Consider the following 22,688-nt stretch of genomic DNA (forward strand, 5'->3'; position numbering starts at 1 on the left):
ACATCCACTACAGATCGAGCCTGCACTTTGAAGGGAAGCAAGTAGCCTTTAGATAAGCTTTTCTCCAAAAACTTGCTGTAAATACCATGTTTCAAGAAATTTACATTGAGAAAAGTAGAATATCACAATCCAGAGTAAAGCACGGGATTTCCTGAAGGTAGAGGTGAAATGAATTTTGAGAAAGATAATCAAAAGCACCAGAAAACATAAAACAATGCTTAAGGTTGGTAAGAAATAGCCATTTCCCACAGGGATTATTTATGTGAGTAATCTTCCTTTGTAAGGTAAACGCACCGAAAACACCTAGTGCAAAGACTGAAACCGAATAACAAATATAATCCTGAAGTTTATTTGTCAAATTTCAGCAGTGGTGTCTTCAACTGGATTTTAAAATATAAGGGCAGTTTCATTATCTGGCATCCCTGGCAAACCATGGAAGTACAGAAACCTTTTCCCAAGATTTTTTAAAAGGGGCAACACTGGTCAGCATCTGGTACGTGAATATTATAATACACCTACTGAGAATCTTCTCATACATCATGGAAACTTGGAGGTAATTATTAAAGCTGGAAAGGTCTTCATTTTAGAGTGTTACACACAAAAGGAGTCTTTAAGAACAGAGAAGTGGTATTTTCTGTGTTCAGACTATAATTAATTCTGATGTTACATTAATCACACTTCCAGATCCAGAGTGTGTGAGGCATAAAACCTGATTGCTTTTATTACAAAGTCCCAATGTTTCTTTTTAACAAATGGCTTATCAATGTTCTCAGTCTAATCATCCAAGAAAAAGTAGTTTCCACTCTTCTTTTGTTCAACGTCCTAAAGGAAAAAGAGACACACCCAGTCAATACCATTCTCCTTCATCGAGATGTAGCTACCCTGAGAGGGGCACGAGGCTCCTTGACTTGGCCTTTCCCCACATGTTCCGGGGAGTGAACTTCCTCTGTTCCCCACCTGGACCCTTGTGGAGGAACCCTTGGCCCACCTGAAATGAAGCCCCTTAGAGAAAAGGCCTGGTCTTTGTTGCATAGACCACTTAAAAGCTCAGAGTTCAAAAGGCAATAGACTCAGTGTGAGAAAGGTTTACATACAAAATGCAGGTGACAGTGACTCAGGCCCAGTCCTGTGTGCACACTGGCCCCTCTTTGAGCTGGCTTGGCCACACCCCCTCAGAAAGAGATGTGAGGGGACAGGCAGAAATCTCAAAGGGATGTGGCTGGGCACATGACCAGAAGCATCTACACTGAAAACTGAAGCCTGTACGGTGTTGCAGAAGAACTTGAGAAAATGAGGGGATGCGCTTTTAGTGTCTAGAGTTTAGTTCGCTCTTCTGCTCAGAATGCTTTACAGAATGCTGAAAATGCTTCCGAGTGAAGTACTTATCCTGGCCAGAAAAGTACATGAAAGCAAAAGGCACCTAGGCATTGTGCATAGGGAAATACGCTGTCTCTTGATTTCTAAGAATCTTTAGTTTAGCAGCAAAGCTACAATAGTGAAAATATGAAAACAAAATGCTACTGAAGAGGTCTGTGTCAATTCTTCCCCTTTTCTTCTTTTTTTTTTCTCGACACACCTGGCTGTGCTCAGGGTTTACTCTTAGCTCTGCATTCCAGGATCACTGGTGGGGCTTGGAGGACCACATGGGCTGCCAGTCATCGAACCTGGGTCAGTTGTGTGCAAGACCAGAGCTCTACCCGCTGCACTACTGCTCCTGCCCCAGGTGTAACTCTGGAGCTGCTTAGTGTTAACAAAAGATGGTCACGAAAAACTTTTTGGCCCCACCCAGTGATGCTCAGGGGTTACTCCTGAGTGCAGATCTCTGCCATGGTCCTCCTGGCAGTGTTCGGGATGATATGGAATGTCTGGGATTGAACTCAGATCACTGGCATGCAAGGCAAACAGCCTACCGCTCCAGCCCCATGAGAAACACAGAAATGCTTTGAGAATTCATTTTCCTTGAGAAACCAAGAAATTACTCCCTTCTGGAAAAAACAAATCCGTTTCAGAGAAGGGTATGGAACTGTTTTGTAAACAAAGGAAGTAAAAACAAGTCCGTTAAACAATGGACTTAACAATTTTATGCTCCTAGAGCATGCTGTTAAGATGTTCAAAGTATCTTGTGTATGCACAAAGCCTGAAATATGTCAGGGATATTGCTGAAAGTACTGGTAAAAGCGCTTTCCAGTGGTGAGTCAGTACCTTACTGAAGACATTGAAAAGGTAACAAAATGTCCAGAGTCAGTCCAACAGTGGGCAGGACTCTGCTCACTCCCGAAGCGATGGTAGAGCCTCACAACTGCCTCCCCACCAGACCCCACCAGACAGACATTAAACAGAAGCCAAATCCTTCAAATAACTACATTGAAAACTCACCTATGACTTATGATTGGTTTCCTACATACCTTAATGGAGTTAAGTTTGTTTATTCTTGGCCGATAGTTGTTCGGATCTCTTCTGAATGTAATTTCAAGCTGAGACAAAAACTTATTCATGCCAGCCAAGAGGGTTTGAGGACTAGGGGGTGAAAAAAGATCAATGGTCACTGCATTTTACCTCCTGACCATAACCACCTTCGGAATAAGTATTCTCTGGAAGCATATAGCTGAGAGTATCACAGCATACAGGTCATTTTATGGTCATGAATGTTTTGCACAAAAATATCCGAGCTATTCTAAACAGAGGCAAACAGTTGAGAGGAGGACAATAAAAACACTTGCTGCAAACAGTATTAGAGGGGAAGAGCTTTTCTTAACCCCCTCAGACTTCTCTGCTCACTGTATCCAGTAATTTCGGGAGATGCTGTGAGATGAAACGTGGAACTCGGGCGCACACCCCAGGCTGCTGTGCTCATTTTAAGCCATGCTACATTATCACCAATGTGAGACATTCTAAACATTTTGTAAGCACAAAGAGAATTATTATTGATACAAGCTTTAAATAAGGAGTTTGCCTAACTCTTCCAAGAAATACAATTCTTAACTGGTCTAATTAAAGGGAAAATAAATGAGTTCTAGACAGTTAAGTAAAAGCGTTCTCATTTCTTTGATCAAATATTCAAACAGCAGGTCCATTTCTTTTTTAGATACCAGGACACATTAGGGTAGAATCACATAGAATTACTTTTTGTTTTGGGCCACCATCTAAGGGAGCTTGTCGGGTATTTCCATCTTGGTGCTTGGGGGAGCATGGGGTTCCAGGGAACAAATCTGGGCCTCCTACATGCAAACTCTGCTCTCCGGCCCACTGAACCATCATCTACTGCTGTTTTCTGCAGGGCAAAATGTTTGATACTGGAGGTTTTATATGGTTCAAACCCTGCTCATGTAGAATTTCTCAACCTTAGCATTAGGGGTTCTCTATTAGACAAATATTCTCAATCAGATCAGTAAGGAAAAGTGAGAGGAAGAGATAAAGCCACTTTAATGGCAAGAGCGTGATACCAGATACCTGTCATCTACTGTGAGCTTTACCCCCAGCAGTGTGAAAAAGGGCAAGTCACGAAACTTCTCTGGACCTTGTTTTCTCGGTCGTAGGTCATGACATCAATGGGTTTGCAAGGAATTACTGCAGACCCCAAATCTGATGTATCAGTTTGAGAAATCAAGTCAGGAAGCAGATAAAGATTAGAATGAGAGAAAGGGTCAGGGTCCTGAGTTCTGGACACTTATCATACTCCCAGCTGTCTGCAGAAGGGCATAGAATAGACCAGGAATTACATTCTGAACAGCCCCATACAGAACGTGAAATGGGAAAATACAGTCACAGAATCCTATCTAGATTACCTAGCTCTCTTTCCTTGAAAAACAAACCAAAACCGTGACGTATTCAAGCTTTTCGTAATATTGGTAAATGAATTCTAATTGTTAGAACTTTCACTCCAGTTTTGAATATCTGAAAAGGCAGTTTCACCTGTTTGCAACTGTGTTCTTGGATGGAACACCATCAAAAACGATGACTCGATCTGCAAGGTAGGTGGCCATGATGAAGTCATGTTCTACCACAAAGGCTGTCTTCTTTGCATGGAGGATGAAACTGAAACACACAACATCAGAGCCCGTTCTAGACCTCTATGGCTAATGATCAGTCATACGGCTGCATGACCGTGTGCCCCGTAATCCTCCTAGGAGAAGCCCATTACCGTTTGACAACGCGAGCAGCCATCAATCTCTGCTCAGAATCCAGATAGGCAGACGGTTCATCGATTAAATAGACATCAGCCGGTTTGCCCAGACAAAGGGCTAGAGCTACTCGCTGCAGTTCACCACCAGATAACGTCTGGACCTGTTTGAAGAAATTTAGCAAGTCATACAGAGACATTGAAATTTGAAAGCAGTAAGACAAAGTAGCAAATGTTATTTTACAGTACCTCTTGATCAATGATATTTTCAATCTGCAGAGGCTTCATTACGTCAGTTACAAACTGCGGATGAGTATAAGCATCTCTGATTTTTTCGTGTAGTAACTGTCTAACACTGCCCTGTTTATAGTGGGGGGGAAATATAAAGACATTAAAATATTAATACAAAAATCCTCTAAGTCTTTTACAAAGTCAAGCACCAGAGTAAAAATAAATTTGCAACCAACAGATAATGGAGGTGTCTTTAATGGCTGTTACTTTATAATTTTTTTTGGGGGGGGGGGGGTTTGTGTCATATCTGGCAGTACTCAGGATCTCCTTACTGTTCTCTGAGGATTATGAGGTACTGAAAACCACATGCATACTAGTCTTCTGAGTTATCTCCCTAGCTCCAGGCAAGATTTTTATGCTTATCCTTTAGGTAAGGCATGTTCTGAACTTATTTTACTTAGTTTTGTTCTTTTGACCCACACCAAGCAGTGCCCAGAGCTTACTACTGGCTCTGCATTCAGGGATCACTTCTAGCAGGCTCGGGGGACCCTAAGGGATACCAGGGAGAGAGAACCAAGGTCGGCCCTATGCAAAACAAACACTCTACCTGCTGCGCTATCTCTGGCCCAATATTTTGTGATTTTGAAGTTCAAGACTTATGATCAACAAATAAGCATAATCTTAATTCTTGATAGTAGTAAATGATCATTATGGGGAAAGGGAGAATAATTTGATAAATAATTCTGAAGGTCAATGTGGTTATCAAGTATTCTTAGGAAATCAGTAATGACTGCTACAGAGGGAAATAATTTCAAAGGTAAATGTGGTTATTAACTACTAGGCAACTGGAAGATAATAGACAACACATAATAAATAAAATGAACGAATCTCAGGATGCCTCTTGCTTTGTATTCCATTTGGCTTTCTTGGCTTCAGTCGCCAGCACTCTTATAGTCCCTAGTGCTGCCAGGAGTGATCCATGAGCACAAAGCCAGGAGTAAGCCCTAATGAATCAAATGAATCAAGAACCACAGTCTTAATATTTTCAGGGCTCACTTTTGATAAGACTGTAAGGACAATAATACAGAAGGTTCTGATCAGTGAAAAGACTCAAACCTCAGGTATACCATAAACCTTTTAAATAAGCTTTTTAAATAGACAACAGAATCACTTACAGTTGATTTGGGACTGATTTTCTGTGGCTTATAACTGACATTTAGAACTGGTACTTCTCCTGTAAAATAATGCAAAAAAAATAAGACATAAAAAAAGCGCCCAGATCTTTGAAAGTTTACTATGTGAAATCAAGTTCAAGACTCCTAATCACAATAGTACCTCCTTCATCAGGTTTCAGTCTTCCAGCAAGCATTCTGATAAACGTTGTTTTACCAGTACCTGGCAAATAAAGACAACACAAATTGAACTGAAAGATGCATCAAGTTTAATGTAAACTGCAAAATGGTTTTAAATCAGATTTCTTAAAGATATACACGGAAACCACGAAACTCTGACAGTCATACAGAAAACCATTTAAAACCTCGTGATCTGGGCTGCAGCACATGCTTTTGCCTGCAGAAGCGCGTGTTTGGCATCACATGGCCTGCTGAAGCACAGCTCGGGGTGTAGCCTCTGAGCAGTACGGGGTGCAGCCCCCACAAAGCCCCCTCATGATTCACTTGTCAGGAATAATGACACTAATATAGAGTAAACTAAATAGGAGGACTGCAGACTAGTTAAGGGTTAAATTGCAGCTTAGAGTCAATGGTTACTGAAACAGACTTACTTAGCTAAAACAGCAGTGCACACAAATTAAGACAACAAACGCCTTTATGACAGAAGTGCATTATAAAGTGTACGGCCAGAGAAATATCTAAGTGCCCGAGCCCCTGCAGGCCGGAGAGCAGCTCCAAGGGCTGAGGACTCGGATGTATCCCTGCATGGCATGCTCCCTGAGCACTGAGCACGGGGCAGCCCTTGAACAGCTTTGAATGTGGCCTCAAACACAAAACAAAAATTACAACACTGCAACAATCATGATGATAACACTTTTCTCTAGTTTTGCCTATGGGAGGCATACAATCAAATTAAAAAAAAAAAAACACCAACCTTCTGCGCCCCCACCCCCAATTTTGGGGCCACACACAGATGTGCCATTGGAAGGGGAGGGGGGGAGCAGAGGGAAGTTACTCCTGGCTCAGGGCTCGGGTGTGGCTCCTGGCGGTGTCCTGGGGCCATGTGGTGAGGGACATCTAAAGGGCTCCCGCATGCAACACAGGTGCTCCCGTTCACATCTCCTGTCGGCCTTTTCTCTTAAGTCATAAAAGTAATATCAAATATTCACTTCTCAGATTCACCCCACAGATTTATTGGTGATGGCAATGTAATATTTTTAAATTGGGGGCACTGGAAGTGTAACGACTTACAAAAGTAGATAACAGTGAATTTATATAAATGTTCCTAATCTTACAATGTTAAACATGCGAGCTACATAGAAAAATGCATGGATTCACTGAGTCAGTTTTCTTTGCAGTAGTTAAAACTACCAGATGGCAGAATGGAATTTCAGGTATTACCGAGTAAGGAAAACTTACCATTTTCCCCCAACATCACCATGATTTCAGAATCTGTAAACTCTCCAGCTACGATTGCCAGCTCAAACTCTCCCATCTTTTTCTTCATTCCAGGGTACTTATACATACACATCTTTTTCACTTCCTCTTCATTTGCTGTCTCAGCCACTTTGAAAACAAGGGATGCATCTCGAAATCTCAAATTTTCTGTTGGAACGTAGCCATCCAAGAAAATGTTTATGCCTGTTGGAAAGTCATAGTTATAACAGATTAGTCAAGTTTCAAGATGTAACTTTTTACAGCAAGAAATGATGTACATTTCTGTGGAATTCTGTGGAATGCATAGTGAATGGTGTTTTGATGTAAATTCCAGTTCAATTAATTATGCACACGTGGTTGTGCGTATATCTACACAGGTGTGCATGAATCTGGCTTTTCATGATGTGATCCCTTTGCCCCCAGTGCTGGGACCGGAACCCAAGGCTTCACACAGGCAAGATACACACTCTACTCGGGGTCACCACTTCTACCCCAGCCCATTTTTCCCCTTCTCTTTTCTGGTGGTGAAGGGGGGCGGGACACATCTGGCTGGGCTTAGGGCTTACTCCTGGCTTTGTGCTCACGGATCACTCCTGGCAACTCTAGGGACCATAAGAGTGCTGGCGACGGAAGCCAAGAAAGCATATGGAAAGCAAACCTGCTAGACTATTGTTCCAGGCTCCATTTCTGATTTTTTTTTACACAAGATATTCCCCATTAGATTTTATGTGAGAGCACATAATCTCCTTCCTGCCGTATTTTAAAACCTAAACTGCTTTTATTCCAGAAATGATTGTCAGATTTTAAAAAATGGAATGCCTTTAAAGACTGACATGAAGTAATATAAAAGAGCTTGGGAAAAATTTAAGTTCCAAGTTATTCATTTTCACACGGAATAGAGCTATATCTTGAAATATAAAGTGAAACACTGAAATCTCCAAGCTAGACTGGAGTCGAGAATAAGTGACCCTCCCCCCATCTCCCTGTTCTTCTGGAAGTCTGGCAGTGAAGCCCTTGAACTGCCTATGGTGCCACACAAACTATTAACGGCCATGACCCAGAGAATCACAAATAAATCCCTTGGAAGCGAGCAACAAGCTGCAGAGATGCCTCTGGATACCAATGTCACCATTCAGTTAAAAATCAACTCCAGCTGTATCACTCTATTTAAAATTTCAGAACTCCTGGAGTAACATCTCATACTTTACGCCACTGATATACCAAGAGTATATCATTCAATGGGGTATAAAGTAGAAGGCAACCAATTAAGGATTAAAAAATTAAGGGTTTTCTAAATCTTGATTTTAAAAAATATATATACATATGCATAGAGGAACATTTAACACCATGTTAGTAATCTCTTATATAAGGGCTTAATAACTCCAGCTTAACAATCTTCATACAATTTCCTCTAAGGAAGTTTTTTAGATCATTTTTAGCGAAATATTCACAAGAAACAATACAAATTATATAGGTCCTGCTTTGGGGTGGGGATGAAAAAATTTGAAATATGGTGGTGAGATTGGAGGTAGAATATTGAATGTGATAAGTTATTATGAACAAAACTTTATAAAAATAAAATACATTAAAAAAAATCCTAACTGGAAAGGAAAAAAAGATAAAGTCAAATAGAGGAAGAAGGATACAAAGAAACGAGAGGCCAAAGTCTCTCTTCCTAGACAGCAGAAGGAATAAAGAAAAACACACACTAAGCTACCTTACTGGACTCTTATGGATAGTCTTAGTACCACAAATAAATCTGTGAAGGATACAGGTTATAGAAAAGTTTGAAACAAGAAAACAAGCACTGAATGAATCTGAAGATGAATTTTAAGTAGTTTCCCTATTGGTATTGGCCTGTGGAAGATTAAAGTGAAGATAAGAAATACTAAAATGATTCCGCAGAAGCCCAAACACAAAAATTAAAATTTAATAAACAGTAAAAGACCCCTCAACCCAAAGAAATAAAAGCCTGGAAGAATTCTTACCACTGCAACAGAAAATTCTCCAAAAAGTAGTAGATCTTGAATAATAACTTATGTATAACATACGTACAGTTTTCTGGTATCTTAACATCAGAGTTCTAAGTAGTAGAGCAATTGGATATTGTACACTGAAGAGTAACAATATATTTCCTAAGCATCGAATGGAAGAGAAGAAAATACTGTGAAAAGTTACCTTCTCGTACACTAAAAGGCATCGTAACAACGCCATAAGCACTTGGCACGCCATATAAACAGCAGATGAAGTCCGAGAGATAGTCTAACACACTTAGATCATGCTCCACCACAATGATATACCTGAAAGTCAATATATTTTTATTTGCAAATGGAACATTACATATGTAATAGAAAGAATTAGGTAACTTAAAAACCAATCACCACAGTAAAAATATCAGAAAAGTGTACTTTTAAAATTTAAAAGACCCCATCAGACAAAAAAGCCCTATAAAACTTTTCTTTAAATAAGACCAAACATCAATGTTTATCATTATTTCAAATTGTTCCCCTAAATAGAAAAAAAAGTTACTAGCAAATTAAATCTATTTCATATCTATAAATTTCAATATAATTTCAATATTTAATATATAGAATGTATTTCTTGGACCACACCCGGCTCAGGGTCTACTACTGTGCACTCAAGGATCAAGGTTTGGGGGACAATGTCAAGCACTCTATAGTAATGCTCTGGCCCAAATACAGACCATACTAAAAATAAATTTATAAAGCAGAAGTGATTTTATTATAAGATGGAACCTGAACTGAGTATCATTCTATTCAGTTTATGCACCAAGTCCTTCTACTCATCCTTCCCCAGGCCAGCAGCAGTGGGGGTAAAGGGAGATGATATGACAGATTTCCTAAGCTGAGAACCTTCTAGTTGGCTGGGAAGACAAGGAACAGACTTTGACTGTTTGGTGGAGAAGTCAGAGACCAAATGACAACATTCAGTGATAGCACAGCGGTAGGGCATTTGCCTTGCGCACAGCCAGCCTGGCTGAGCCGGGTTCGATTCCTCTGCCCCTCTCGGAGAGCCCGGCGAGCTACCGAGAGTATCTCGCCCACACAGCAGAGCCTGGCAAGCTACCCGTTATGTACTGAATATGCCAAACACAGTAACAACAAGTCTCAAAAATGGAGACGTTACTGGGCCGCTTGAAAAAAATCGATGAACAACAGGAGGACAGTTTGTTTTGTCATCTAACAGGTGAGAAAGGAAACAGGTTGGTATATACCAGAGCGCTAGATGGGAAGGGACAGGGCATCTAAAATGGTAACGGAGAGTGCCACTACAGTAGCCAGTGTTGATGCAGCAACTTAACAGATGCTCAAAACACGGTGTTCTGTAGATAAATCAAATTCCAACCCCACTTGCGAGGTTCCTGCACAAATCAAAGTTGTACCAAGAGGCCAGGGCTTACACTTCAGTAGTAAAGCACCTATTTCAAATGTATGAGGTCCTGAGTTAGATCCCTGCATCAAAGCAAAAAAACCCAAAAGACAAACAAAAACACCACTCCAGTCTTTCACTACAGCAACTATCACTTCTTCCTCTTCCAAAGACTCAGGGAGGGGCCAGAGAGAGTACAGAGGGTAAGGCGGATGCCTTGCATGCGGCCCGTCTGGGTTCAAATCCCCTGCCCTGCATTTAGTTCTCTGAACCCTGCCAGGAGTGATGTCTGAGGGCAGAGCCAGGAGTAAGCCCTGAGCAACTAGACCCAAAAACCAATCAAGGAGAGAAAAAAAAAAAGTCCAGTCCTTCACCTCCCTTCTCTTTGCATTTATAGAACAAACTGAACATGTCCTGTACTTTGAAAAACCTGCTGTTCCATATCTGTACCAAGGTCGTGAATAAATCTGAAGCAGTGAGATATATACGCTCCTGCTCAAGCATTCGTCCTTTCACTGGGATTTGGCTCTTCTCAAATCCTGGCATTTACATTTGATAATTCAAGGAAAGGCTTTGCTTCTTGCTCACAGTGGTGGTCACAGCTCAAGCCCCATCATAGAGATAAGCAATACCCCTCAGGAAAGCCAGGTCCTTGGTTTCATCTCTTCAGTTACACTTCTGTGGTTTTTGAACACTAGGGATCTTCCTTAATTCCTTTAAGATGTGTTGAGTATTAAAACAGCCAACCACAAACAGTCCCAGGTTCTAATTACAGCTTCACCACAGTGAATGTGTTAGCTCAAACTACATGTGGCTGACTGTCCTGATGTTAGACTTCTTCATCAGCAAAATGGAAAGTTTTGACTTTGAAGATTCTCACTTTGAAGACTACTATGGAACTAGTAATACAAAGACTAACATCTATGGAAAACTGGAAGAATACAAAACATGATTATTATTAAAATATTATTAATCTTGTACTCAGTCCCTAAACAACTGGAGTTACTCTCATGATCATCAAAATGTTTGGGATTTTGGGTTTGGATTACATATCTAGTTCAGAAAATGGTAAAAGCTTAGGATCTGCTTCCCAGAAATCTTGATACACAAGCTAAAATGTGGTTTTCAGAGCATTTAATTTCCGAGGTATTCCTAGGTTCCCTGGAAGCAAGGTGGGACAGCAGATAAAACCTGTTTTAATGTGAAACTCCCAAGACAAAAGAACAGAAGCAGACACCAAAAGTGGACTCACCGATCTGGATTTATCAGCGATCGGATTGTGATAGCGGCCTTTAAACGCTGCTTGACATCCAGGTAACTGGACGGCTCATCAAACATAAAACTATATATGTAAATAAAAAGAAAAGAGAAAACAAATTTAATGTTACTTAATCCTGTATATTATTTAAATATTACTATATGTATAAATACTATACATGCTATATGTATATAATGCTATGATAATCGTGTGTATTATTTAAAAAAACCATGATGAAGTTTTCTGTTTAGTAACAGCAAATAATCCCTGTTGGTATTAATAGTGAAGTCTACAGAATAATGGGAAAAACTGTCCATATTTGATTTAGAAGGAGAAAAAAAATCATGAAAAGCAAGACCGTGCACCGATTCTGAGAAGCTCCTAGACAGGCCTGCCAAATTTTATCTCCTCATGAAAAATATTGGGATGCCTTCCCAAGTGCTTGTAAAAACAAACGGCTCCTGGGAAGGTAGGCGGCACACCGAGCCAGAGAATGTTTTGGGAGGAAGTGGGAGTCTGTGCTGCCTGCCAGAGAAGAAATGTGGAAAAGGGTGGGGACACCGAGGTAATTGGTGAAGACAAGAGGCAGGACGGAACTACGCCCCTTTCCTTTTCCCTCTCTGTCAGATGGCAGGTCATCCAGCTCTAGGGTAACCTGCAATTTCTCACTCTTAGACACTTGAGGTCTTTTTGAAAAGGTTAGTTGATGACTTGGCTGGAGAGCTTAAGTCAAAAATAATTCTTGTGCACAGAGAGATTTTTAACAGTTAAGAACAGACTTTGTAGGGAACCCATGGAAAGTGTTTCATCTTAATAAGATGTTTGACCTGCTGATGGGACAGCAGAGAGAAGGGGCAATGCCTGGCAATGCGCATCTTAGCTCAGAATTACAGCCAGACACACGACCTCCATTTATTTCTTGCAAAACCATTGGCCTGTCAGCAGCATTACACAGAAAAATTTAAAGGGTGGAGTAAGACCTAGGAAGCGAGAAAGGGACCTACATATCAGCTTTCTGTATGCACACGACAGCACAGGCAAACCTCTGTAGCTCTCCTCCGGAAAGATCTTCCACATTGCGTTCTTTCAGATGGGTCAAATCTACAAAGAAAGGTGCTGTGTTCAACGGCAAGTTTCATCTGGCCTCGTCCAGGTAAAAAAGCATGCTGCATGTCATTTGGGATTTGATATTTCAGTTGAGAATTATGTGACTTCATGAAAAAGCGAGAATTTTTTAATAAATAAAGCTAGTATATTTACGTTCAAGAGCTAAAGTATAGGGCTGGATAAAATGCATACAGAGGGCTGGAGTGATAGATACCAGAGTGGTAAGGTGCCTGCCTTGCGCATGGCTAACCCAGGCTCATTCCCCAGCACCCCATATAGACACCAAGCCTGCCAGGAACAATCCCCGAGAGCAGAGCCAGGAGTAAGCTCTAAGCAACACCGGATACAGCCCCCAAACAAACAAAAATAATGCATATACAAAACACTTACCAAGCTGCTGACATACAATTGTTTGGGTTTTTGTCTCATCCTTTCGGTCTAAAATAGATCCGACTGTCCCCTGTCATAATACAACAGAAAATAGTTACTACTTTCCCGCAATACTAGAAATAGTTAAAAGTTGAAATGAAATTTTTATATAGCCTATACCGCACTAATATATGAATTAATTCCTTTAATAAAAGCAACTTACCTTTGCAGCCTTGGGAATCTGGTCTACATACTGAGGCTTGATAATGGCTTTTAAGTCATCTTCCAGAATTTTGGTAAAGTAATTTTGCAATTCAGAACCACGGAAGTAGGTCAAAATTTCTTGCCAATCAGGTGGATCCTAGATGCGTACAAATTTATTACGACAGTAAGGAGAATGGTGTTATATATCCAAATGAAATTCTTCTAATAATGTAATCTTACGCTCAGAGGTAAATATAATTGAAAATTAAGTATACCAATTCATAATGGCTTAAGGAAGCTTAGAATTATCAGTTAAGTCTAACACATTTTAGTGTGAGAGGAAACACATTTCATCAATATAATTTTTCAACATTAATTCCACAAGTAACCTTGGGGGAGGGGTGGGAGGAAATCACACACCCCCTCCTTCAAATCTCATCAAACCAATCCAAAATACCCCACAGACCTCCCATTTTCTCTTTCAGTGCTGGGTTTAGATAAGACCCAGAGCCTCAAGCATGCAAGGAAAAATACTCATTTATAAGTTGGGAATACATACATCGTATTTTCCAAGATTTGGCTTTTGCTTTCCTGCTAAAATTTTTAAAGCAGTTGACTTTCCAATACCATTAGTTCCAACTAAGCCCAAAACTTCTCCTGGGCGAGGGATAGGCAACCTGCAAGAAGTATACAAAAATAAAGAAACTCGGGCTTAATTAGAAAATGTCACACGCTATCAGCGATCTATTTCAAAGCACCTGCCCCTCCCCATTCCCCCCATTAATAAGCTGGGGAGATATGTGCTGGATGGGATTAGCTATTAGGGGGGAAAAAAATCCAGCCAGGATTAACTTTCAACTGTTAATTGTTAGAAAATATCACTCCAAATTTCATTTCTTCAATTTTCATTGCAAGCCCATAATAAAACCAGTCTTTCTGTGGGAGACTCGATCTGACTGTGCAGCCGAGTGCTTTGGAGCAAGATCCCAGAGCAGCCGCAGCCCGTGCTGTGCCTTCTGTTGGCGGTTTCTCTTGGGCTGCTGTTTACTTACAAGCAGAGAAGTGCCACAGCAGTCAAACATTCCATTTCACTCTCCCTGCTGCAGTGGGCCCCTTAAAGCTGGCAGGTTGAGAAATATCTTTTTATTAGTAAATCTGGTCCCCAGATTGAGAATATTAGTTTTCAGATGAAAACCTTAAAATATGCCTATAACTGAATAAAAAAATGTTCAAGTTCAGAGTAATATTTTCTGTAGCTAACCCTAGCAGGTAAGTAGGATCAAAAACACATTCCCCTAATGTTAATTTGGGAAGGGCACTACAAAGAGCAAGTCTCGATTCCCCCTGGATGGCAGAATCATCAGGGATGCTTACAACTTCCGGAGGCCCTGACCTCCTAAGTTCAGTAAGTAATCCAATACAGCCAGAACCTGTGTGTACTGGTGCTCCCAACACCCTACCCACACTCAGTGATTCTGAGGTACAGCCTGACTACATGGTTGCCAGTGTATTTCTCTTTGGTGCAGTGTTTCCCAGCCACGGCCCTTCCCGACATCACTCCCTTCTTGTGGTTCTCCACTGTCCTACTGGCTGGCCCTTAATCTTAAGCTGCGTCCCTCTCCCTGCCTTACTGGTTTTCCTCTGTAGCCCCCTTGGAAAGGCGTGGGGGCCCGCATGGCACCTTGTTGAGACACACTACTTTAACAGAGAGTTAATACCTCTCTTCTCAAATTTTGCATTTCTTGAAAAATTTCACAAATATTTTATCCTCAACTAAAGTAAAAAGGAATGCTGCCTTGAGAACATACCTGTGGAGTTTGAAGGCATTGGCACAGTATCGGTGGGTCGTCTCTTTTTCCAAGTTGCTCGGTAAATTGACAATTGAAAGGGCGCCAAAGGGACATTTCTGTTATTTAAAGAATTTACTTTGCGTTAGTTTTTACAAAGACACATGAATGAGAAAATGAACAAATCCCCCCCCCCCCCATTTATAATATTGTACAAATTATCTGATGAGTTATTAGCTCCTTTAGGCATGGCAACTGAGCAGATAAAGTTTATTTACAATCCATTTTATGGATTTCACAACTTTTAGATTTTAAGTTCAAACTCATCAGAGCAATTCCTCCAAATGTGGCCAGCACACAATTTGGTCTACCAGTCAGAGTGTATGAGTTCAAGTATTTTTTAATACCAGTGAACAAGAACTGGGCATCAGTTAAGGACTTGCCATGAATTCAGGTTTGTGAATGGTGCAAAATCTGCGGTCTGAGTCCGTCAAAGCCCAGACTGTGGGTGGGGTAGTGCTGGTTTGGAACCAGAGCCTGGGCACGCCAGCAGGCAACTCTGCAACCAGGCCACATCCTTGACCCCAAGGCCAAGACTTTTCATAAGCTTCTTCACTGTATTTGGAGAGTCACAAAGATGTGAAATACTGTCTCACTTCCTTTTTATTTAAGAAACAAATGTTTCTAAAGGCAAGAGTCCTATGAACTAGTTTTACATTTACCTTAGTGGGAACAAAAATACTCTACATGTCTATTATGTAGAGTATTTATTCCACCGAAAGAAAAGCTTACAGAAATAGTGATATTTTGCTTTCATTCTATTTTAAGAAGGTTCAGAGTGAGTCTTTGACTCCACATTAATAGAAGCTTCCCTCTACTTCTTTCCTGTCCTTGTGTTATGTCCTGTTCTCTGGTGTAAGAAAGTCCTTTAAGGTCTTGAGTAGCACTCTGGGGTGTGGGTATCTAGACAAAGTGTCAATGAAGGTTTGCATATATTATCTGCCAAAGTAAGGACTAATATCTTTCTATTATGGCTTTTAAGTCTTTCATTAGAAAAAGAAGCTTCCTATTACAAGTAAGTTCATATTAAAAATAAAACTTATTAACAGGAAGACCTTCAAATAATAAAGAGATGTCCAAGGACTAAGAACTGCAAGAACTGGAAGGCCACTGAAGGGCGATAATGTGGCCAAAAAAATTTCTCAGTAGGACCTATTCCCTGCATTCATATTTCCAAGAAGTTTGATAAAGAATACCAGAGAACTGGGCCAGAGCAGTAGTGTAGGGAGGAGGGTGTTTTCCTTGCATGAGGTGGACCTGGGTTTGATACCCGACACCCCAAATGGTCCCTGAGCCCAGCAGGAGTGAACCTTGAGTGCAGAGTCAGAAACAAATCTGAACCCTGCAGATGAGGCCCCGAGACAACAAAAATGAATGCTGGAGAATATCCAGCAAAAGATGGAATCCAGTGACAATGTTTAGACAGGGTGATTCAATCAATCAAGAAACCGACAATTTAGATTATTCATAGAAAAATGCAATTTCCCTAAATTTATATTCTTTATTCACTGTTTTTTATTTTGCTACCAAATAAAAAGAGAGCAAAGAAAAAACCCCCACAAGATTGACTCAGATTTTTCAGATTTCAATTTCAGTCTACAAATTTGATCAAAAGGGCCGGACAGAGCGTATTGGGCTGGAGTGCGCGTCTGCTTTGCAAATAGGAGGCCCAGGCTCATTCCTGGAGGGAACGGTCCCTAGAGCCCCGCCGGGAGCACATTCTCTCATGCCTCTCACACGGCCAGCTGGAGGCAGCTCCTGCCTCTCCCCAACCCAAAAAGAAACTAAAAACAAAACAAATCTTCAGTATCACTTACCTTAATACAAATACCACAACCAATACAAAGTGTTTCTGAAATCCATGCTATTTTGCTCTGGGGTGTGACTTCTATGCATAATTTTCCTGCCAAAATAAAGGACAAAACAAAGTTAACTTTCCTGACACCTTGAGTTTCTACACTTTGGCATTTAGGCAATTATGATTCCAAATTTCCATAGAGAAAGCCAGAAACAGATCCCAGAAATATACCTGAGAATATTTTTAAAAATCAGGCTCAAAAAAAGAAATGAGACCAGAGCACCGAATTTATGGTAGTACAATGTGGCACTCTCAGAGCTGGAGCGATAGTACAGTGAGCAGGACACTTGCCTTGCATGTGGTGGACCACGGTTCAATCCCTAGAACCACAACTGCCCCCCGCCCCCCAAGCCCTGCCAAGAATAAGCCCTGGATATGGAACCAGGAATAAACCCTGGGCACCGCTGGTGTGGCCCCAAAACTAAAATAAACAAGTAACAGGTTCATCTAATAATAAAATAAGCTTAGAACAAAATCTGGTCTTATTTTTATATTTTAAAGACTGAACGGGAAAAAAAAATGCTAAACGCTAAAACAGCGGCTTTCAACTAGAGGTCCACAGATCTGTGCCACTCTGTAAAAAGCCACTGCTTTACAGACAGTGGTTTTCACCAGTGTGAGAATCTGGGAGTAAAAAAACGTTGCAAAGCACTGTGCAAAAGCCCATAAAGAATCAGCAGGCCTATTTATTTCTTTAAATCCTTAATATTTTTAAATCCTTCAACAAACCCAAAGCAAAGCTTACCCATTCGAACCACAGGACAACTCTTTTTGCACTCCTGCCGACACTTCTTAGGTTTACATTTGTCATGGTTGACAATAGCAATTCTTGTTAATTTATCTGCCATAATTGTACAATATCCAGCTCGTCTATGAAAGAAAAAAATTAACACGATTTGGTAGTGACAAAACAGTAAGAAATAAATAATAGACATAAAAAGTTAGGCCATAAGTTATCATTAGATTCAGATGGGCTTATCAAAAAAAACTAAAATACAATCCAATAACCTAGTAAAGTTAGAAAGGCAAACATACCACCAAAGACATAAGGAAACAACCGCATTTATGATGGTCACCAAAAATAAGAAGGTACCGGGACTGAGTTTACAAAATAAATGCCCAGATGAGGAAACCTCCAAATACTACTGAAAGACACAGCTTGAAGAGAAAGAGGGAGCTGTTACAGGGAGAAGCATTAGTGTCCAACAATCCGAAGAGGGGAAAAAACTCATCAACCTTCACCAATCTACAAACCAGTAGAAAGCTAATCTAAAGCTTATGTTAAAACTATAGAGGAAGAGGCTGAGGAGACCCACACTTGAGAGATGAAAAAAAAAATGATCTTCAGGCGTCAGCAGTGAATAGTGATACTAGTTATGGTAGGAACATAGCCGAGGAAAACATTAAAACAGGACAAGGGCTGAACTGATAAATAGTGGGTAGGACACTAGCCTTGTATGTGCTGGACCCGGGTCTGATCCCAGCAGCTCATATGGTCCCCCGAGCCCTGCCAGGAGTAATCCCTGAACACAGACTCATGAGTAATCCTTGAAAACTGCTGTGTGTGGCCCCCAAAGCAACGAAAGAAAAAAACAGGACAGGAAGCTAACGGGAATGATAAAGCAGCTTACTCTCCCCCTCAACCTAAGCATTACTGAAATGGCAAATGATGACTAAGGTATAGGGAGTAGACTTAGTTTCTGGGAGGGGCAAAGGTAGCAGTGGAAAGGTTGGTGGGGCGTGTGTGCCCAGGACTGAACCCCAGACCTCAGACATGTAAGGCATGAGCTCTGCCCTGGTCCCATGCCTATCACTTTTCAAAGTCTTGATATTTAGTAGTGTCAACACTTACTCAGCTAAGGTGAAAGTGAACTTCAAATCCTTTCACAATACTGGGCGAGGGATAGACAATAATCTCAGACCTGTGATTAAAACAAATGGGCAATGCTGTTTGCACATGAAGGCTACAGTTTCCTCTGCTCACGTTCCCATCAGCTTCTCTTGCCTCTGACCTCATTATCATCTTTGCTCTCCCCTCCTCTCTCTGCCTATACCAAGACTACTGGAAAGAGTTGTCTCTAGTCAGTGTTCCAGATTCTTTCACGTTTCTGTTGTCAGGGGTTGGACTCGGGGAAATCTCTCTCCACTAGTTTCTGCGGAAGGCCTTCCAGATGGGCACTTCCAACGATAGTGCCCATCGTTCCATCAAAACAGCTTGCGAAGCCATCAGTTATTAGTTCTTATTTTAGGTTACCATTTATTAAACTTGATACATATTCTTTTTCTTTTTGAGACACACACAATGCTGACCCATGGCTGGAGAGACCGCAGAGGTTAAGGTGCTGCCTGGCACACTACACTTGGGTACCTGTCTCCTCCCATTAATGCCATCGTGTTTTCTAGCAATATTCAACAATATCTACTTTGATCATTTGTAGTAGATATTGAAAACTCCCACCACTTTTTTTCTTTTTCTAGTCACATCGATTAGAACAGATTCTATTCTAGTCACATCTATTCCTCAAATACAGACTATGCCCATGCACCAGGGCACAAGCTGTGACTCCCACCATGCCCCCCGCCACCAATGGTATGATCTCCTCGGGTGTCACTGAGGCCCCTTGAAGACAATCCATGGGTGCACTGAGTGATTTCTTTCCTGAAAAGGGGATAGTGGACAAATATATTTGGGAGTCTTGGGCGTCACTTTTTGTTTTGGACTCACAACCAGTGACGTTCAGGACTAGCTCCTGGTTCTGTGCTGAGGGATCACTCTTGGCAGTGCTCAGGGGACCATCTGGGGTGTTGGGGATCACAGCAAGGTTGGCCATGCAAGGCAAACATCCTAACTGCAATATTATCACTCTGGCCCACTTTAGTCATCTTTTGGGGATCTTTTTTATTACCAACTCCTCTTCACGATCAATTACCAAAAATTATGTCAGTAACTGAAAATTAAAGAAAGTAATTCCCTATTTGAGTCATGGTAGTTATCAATATTGGATAGTTATATATATATATGTATAAAATATATTCACCTATTGCCTCTCTTTCCTTATAATAAGCACCAAAATGGCAGGGTTCTATTTTGTTCTATTTCCTATGGGACCGGAATAGTATCAGATGCATCAAAAATACAAAATGAATATACACCTGAAAAATGGAAAAAAAAATATTTCTATGCTAACTCCCTTTCCACCTGGAGTCAAAGACCTTTTTAAATTCTGAATTTGTAGGACCTCTACCTCATTACCCAACATTTCTTTCTGAAGAACTAGATGTACCTCCCAAACTAGCAGCCTTTGTCAATCTGTTTAAAGTAGCTGCAGTCTTTCATTACTCAGGCCAGGATTCTTCAAGTCATCTTTTACACACAACAGATTTCATAGACCTCATCTTCGAGCAGCCAGAATCTAACTGCTTCTCATGACTGGCTGCAAGCCATAATTATTTCTTATCTATATTACTCTTAATAGTTTCTAACAGATATCTTGCCTTCTAAGCTACCCTCTATCCAAGCCTCTACAGTTCCGTTTCCGAAACAGGAGCCAGAATGGTTCTTTGAAAGTAGAAGCCAAACCGTGCCTCTCCTCTGCTCATCCAATGTCTTCTTCCGAGGAAGAGGCAAAGTCCTTAAGATAACCAGAGGAGTGCCATCAACTTGTGCTCGTTCTGCAGCCTCAGATCCCTGCTGTCCTGAATGCCCCGTAGATGCTGGCTTCGGGGGTCCTGGCGCGTACTTCTCTTCCTGCAATGCTGTTCTCCCAAGCAACTTACATGGCTTTGGTCCTCAGCGAACCTTCCCTATAGCTACACTATTAAAAAACAAACACTTAAAAAATAGGGTATATTATAAAGTGCTTTTCTTTCTCTTCATTCTCACATATTTCAAGTCCTTAACAAAAATAAAATTACCAAAGAGTATATCTTTTGCAGAATTAAAAAACATCGCCAGATGATAGTAAAAAAAAAAAAAGCCGATCAGACAAAAGCGACAGAACGCATTTCATAAAAATACTCTAATTACATTCCGAGATTACTTTCAAAATTGAGCCGTGTTGGAGGGGCGGGGGGAGGGGAAGGATTTTATTTTCTTTTCCAAGGCAACCCACAACAGCCAAGCCGGGAAAGAGGCTCTTGGGACATTTCAGACCTGGAAACAAACTTCAGACCAGGAACTCAAACAACGCCCCAGTCACTGTCAATCTTCCAGCTGGGAGGGGACATAAAGCAAGCCGGGCACACATATGGGACACTGCATCGCAGGCCAGAACTGTCACCCCGCTGCGTAAAAACACTCAAAGGACCGTTGCTAAGGAACGATGCTCGCTTTCCCTTGAAACAGTCGAGCCTGTGCTTCCGATTCAATTATTGGCCTCATAAACCAGGTGAGCAGGGAGTGTGGCAAGAGCGCACGCCTCAACTCAGCCTTGAACTGAAGCCACTTTGAAGGGGCACTAAAGGAAGACAGCTTTTTATTTTTTCCCCTCTCTCTCCCGGCAATTAAGCATTCTTCCCCAATAATAAATAGGGTGTGTGTGTGTTAAGAGGGGGGGGTCGTCTTGGGACCACACCTGGGGAACTCAGAGCTTACTGCTAGCAGCAGTGGGGGGGGGCGGTTGGGGTGGAGGGTGATGTCTGCAGTGCCCGGGATGGAACTGGGGGGCGGGGGGTCCGCCGCGAGCCAGGCAGGGGCTTTCATCTAGTCTCCGAGCCACCTGTCCTGCATCTCCCGGGGAAGATGCGCGGTCCAGGCGTTAGACACACCAGCCCCCACCCCCGGCGTCCTGGGGCCGGGGCCGGTGCTGACAGCTCCGTGTCCGTCCCCGCCGGAACCCCCCGGAAAGGGGGAAACTCGGCTCTCCCCGCGACAAGACCACCCACCCCCCGCCGAAGGGATCCCCCGGCCCGGGGAGCGAAGCCCCCCCCGACCCCCCATCACCCCCCGCCAGCCGTGACCTCGGGCGGGAGGGGGGATGGGGCGGGGTCCAGGGACAAGGGGGACAGCGGCCACCTCTAGGCGGGGAGGAGGGTGGTCGCGTGGCAGGCACCCGAGGGGGTGCCCTGGGGGTGGGGGTGGGGGTCGCGCCCGTCGCCCCCCCCGGAGCCTGGGAGCGGACCGGGAGGAGCCGCCGCCGCCGACTCATGGCGCCGGGATGCCGTGAGTCACGCCAAGCCCTGCGGCCCGCGACCCCCCGCGTCCGGCCGCCGGGGCCCCGGGCAGGGGGACTCGGTGGGGGGTGGGCGTCGGGGGCGGGGGGCGCGGGCCCCGGCGGTGGTCGCGGCGCTCCCGCGGGTGGGCGAGCGGCTGGACCAGGCGCCGCGCGCGCCGGCCGCCCCAGCCAGCTGCCACGCGGAGGCCTCCCCGGAGGCGGCGCTCGGAGCTCGGCCGCCGCCACCAACGCCGCCGCCGCCGCCGCCGCCCCGCCGCCCCGGCCTCGCCCGGCCTACCTGGTGACGGCTCGCGGCTCGCGGCGGGCAGCGCGGAGGCCGGCCGGCTCGCCCCTGGCCTTGACGTGTCGGTCACACGGCGTGCTCCTATACGGCCGCCGGCCAAAATGGCGCTGCCCAGCCGCCGCCGCCGCCTCGCGCTCGCCATAGGCACGCAGTGCGCGCGCGCGCGCGCGGCCGGGAGGCGCCGCCGAGTGACGTCACTGCGCGGCGACGCCCGCCCGGCGCCCGAGTGGGCGGGGCG

At 43.0% G+C, this 22,688-nt stretch overlaps 2 protein-coding genes across 3 annotated transcripts in view; one reads left to right on the forward strand and one right to left on the reverse strand.

Moving 5' to 3' along the window:
* Nucleotides 1-326: 326 nt before the first annotated feature.
* ABCE1 (ATP binding cassette subfamily E member 1) lies at nt 327-22,589 on the reverse strand. 2 transcript variants are annotated; one of them, XM_056119039.1, is made up of 19 exons: nt 22,445-22,575; nt 18,846-18,915; nt 17,739-17,863; nt 16,953-17,038; nt 15,097-15,194; nt 13,848-13,965; nt 13,308-13,445; nt 13,106-13,175; nt 12,613-12,709; nt 11,603-11,692; nt 9,139-9,260; nt 6,943-7,164; nt 5,687-5,746; nt 5,527-5,585; nt 4,370-4,480; nt 4,142-4,284; nt 3,913-4,035; nt 2,406-2,517; nt 327-822 (listed from the first exon to the last, which is right to left on the reverse strand). In XM_056119039.1, the coding sequence occupies exons 3-19, from the start codon at nt 17,839-17,841 to the stop codon at nt 775-777; spliced, it is 1,800 nt and encodes a 599-aa protein (XP_055975014.1). In that variant the 5' UTR covers nt 17,842-17,863; nt 18,846-18,915; nt 22,445-22,575; the 3' UTR covers nt 327-774. The 2 variants fall into 2 exon arrangements, with proteins under 2 accessions (XP_055975014.1, XP_055975013.1); XM_056119038.1 differs by lacking the exon at nt 18,846-18,915 and having other exon boundaries at nt 22,445-22,589.
* Nucleotides 22,134-22,688, forward strand: part of ANAPC10 (anaphase promoting complex subunit 10) — a 52,157-nt gene continuing 51,602 nt past the window's right edge. Inside the window, exon 1 of the mRNA XM_056119041.1 lies at nt 22,134-22,154. The gene's annotated coding sequence lies outside the window, so the exon portion shown is untranslated. The remainder of the gene's footprint in view (nt 22,155-22,688) is intronic.

This window comes from Sorex fumeus, unplaced genomic scaffold (assembly GCF_029834395.1).
Source record: "Sorex fumeus unplaced genomic scaffold, SorFum_2.1 ptg000039l, whole genome shotgun sequence".
NCBI classification, from domain to species: domain Eukaryota; kingdom Metazoa; phylum Chordata; class Mammalia; order Eulipotyphla; family Soricidae; genus Sorex; species Sorex fumeus.

Excerpts from the sequence above, each read along its gene's own strand:
- ABCE1 (XM_056119038.1), bottom strand. The coding sequence starts at position 17,841 with ATGGCAGATAAATTAACAAGAATTGCTATTGTCAACCATGACAAATGT. Across the intron at positions 9,261-11,602 it reads TCGCTGATAAATCCAGATCG|GTATATCATTGTGGTGGAGC; the intron begins GTGAGTCCACTT and ends ATTGACTTTCAG. Across the intron at positions 4,285-4,369 it reads AAAATATCATTGATCAAGAG|GTCCAGACGTTATCTGGTGG; the intron begins GTACTGTAAAAT and ends TTCTTCAAACAG.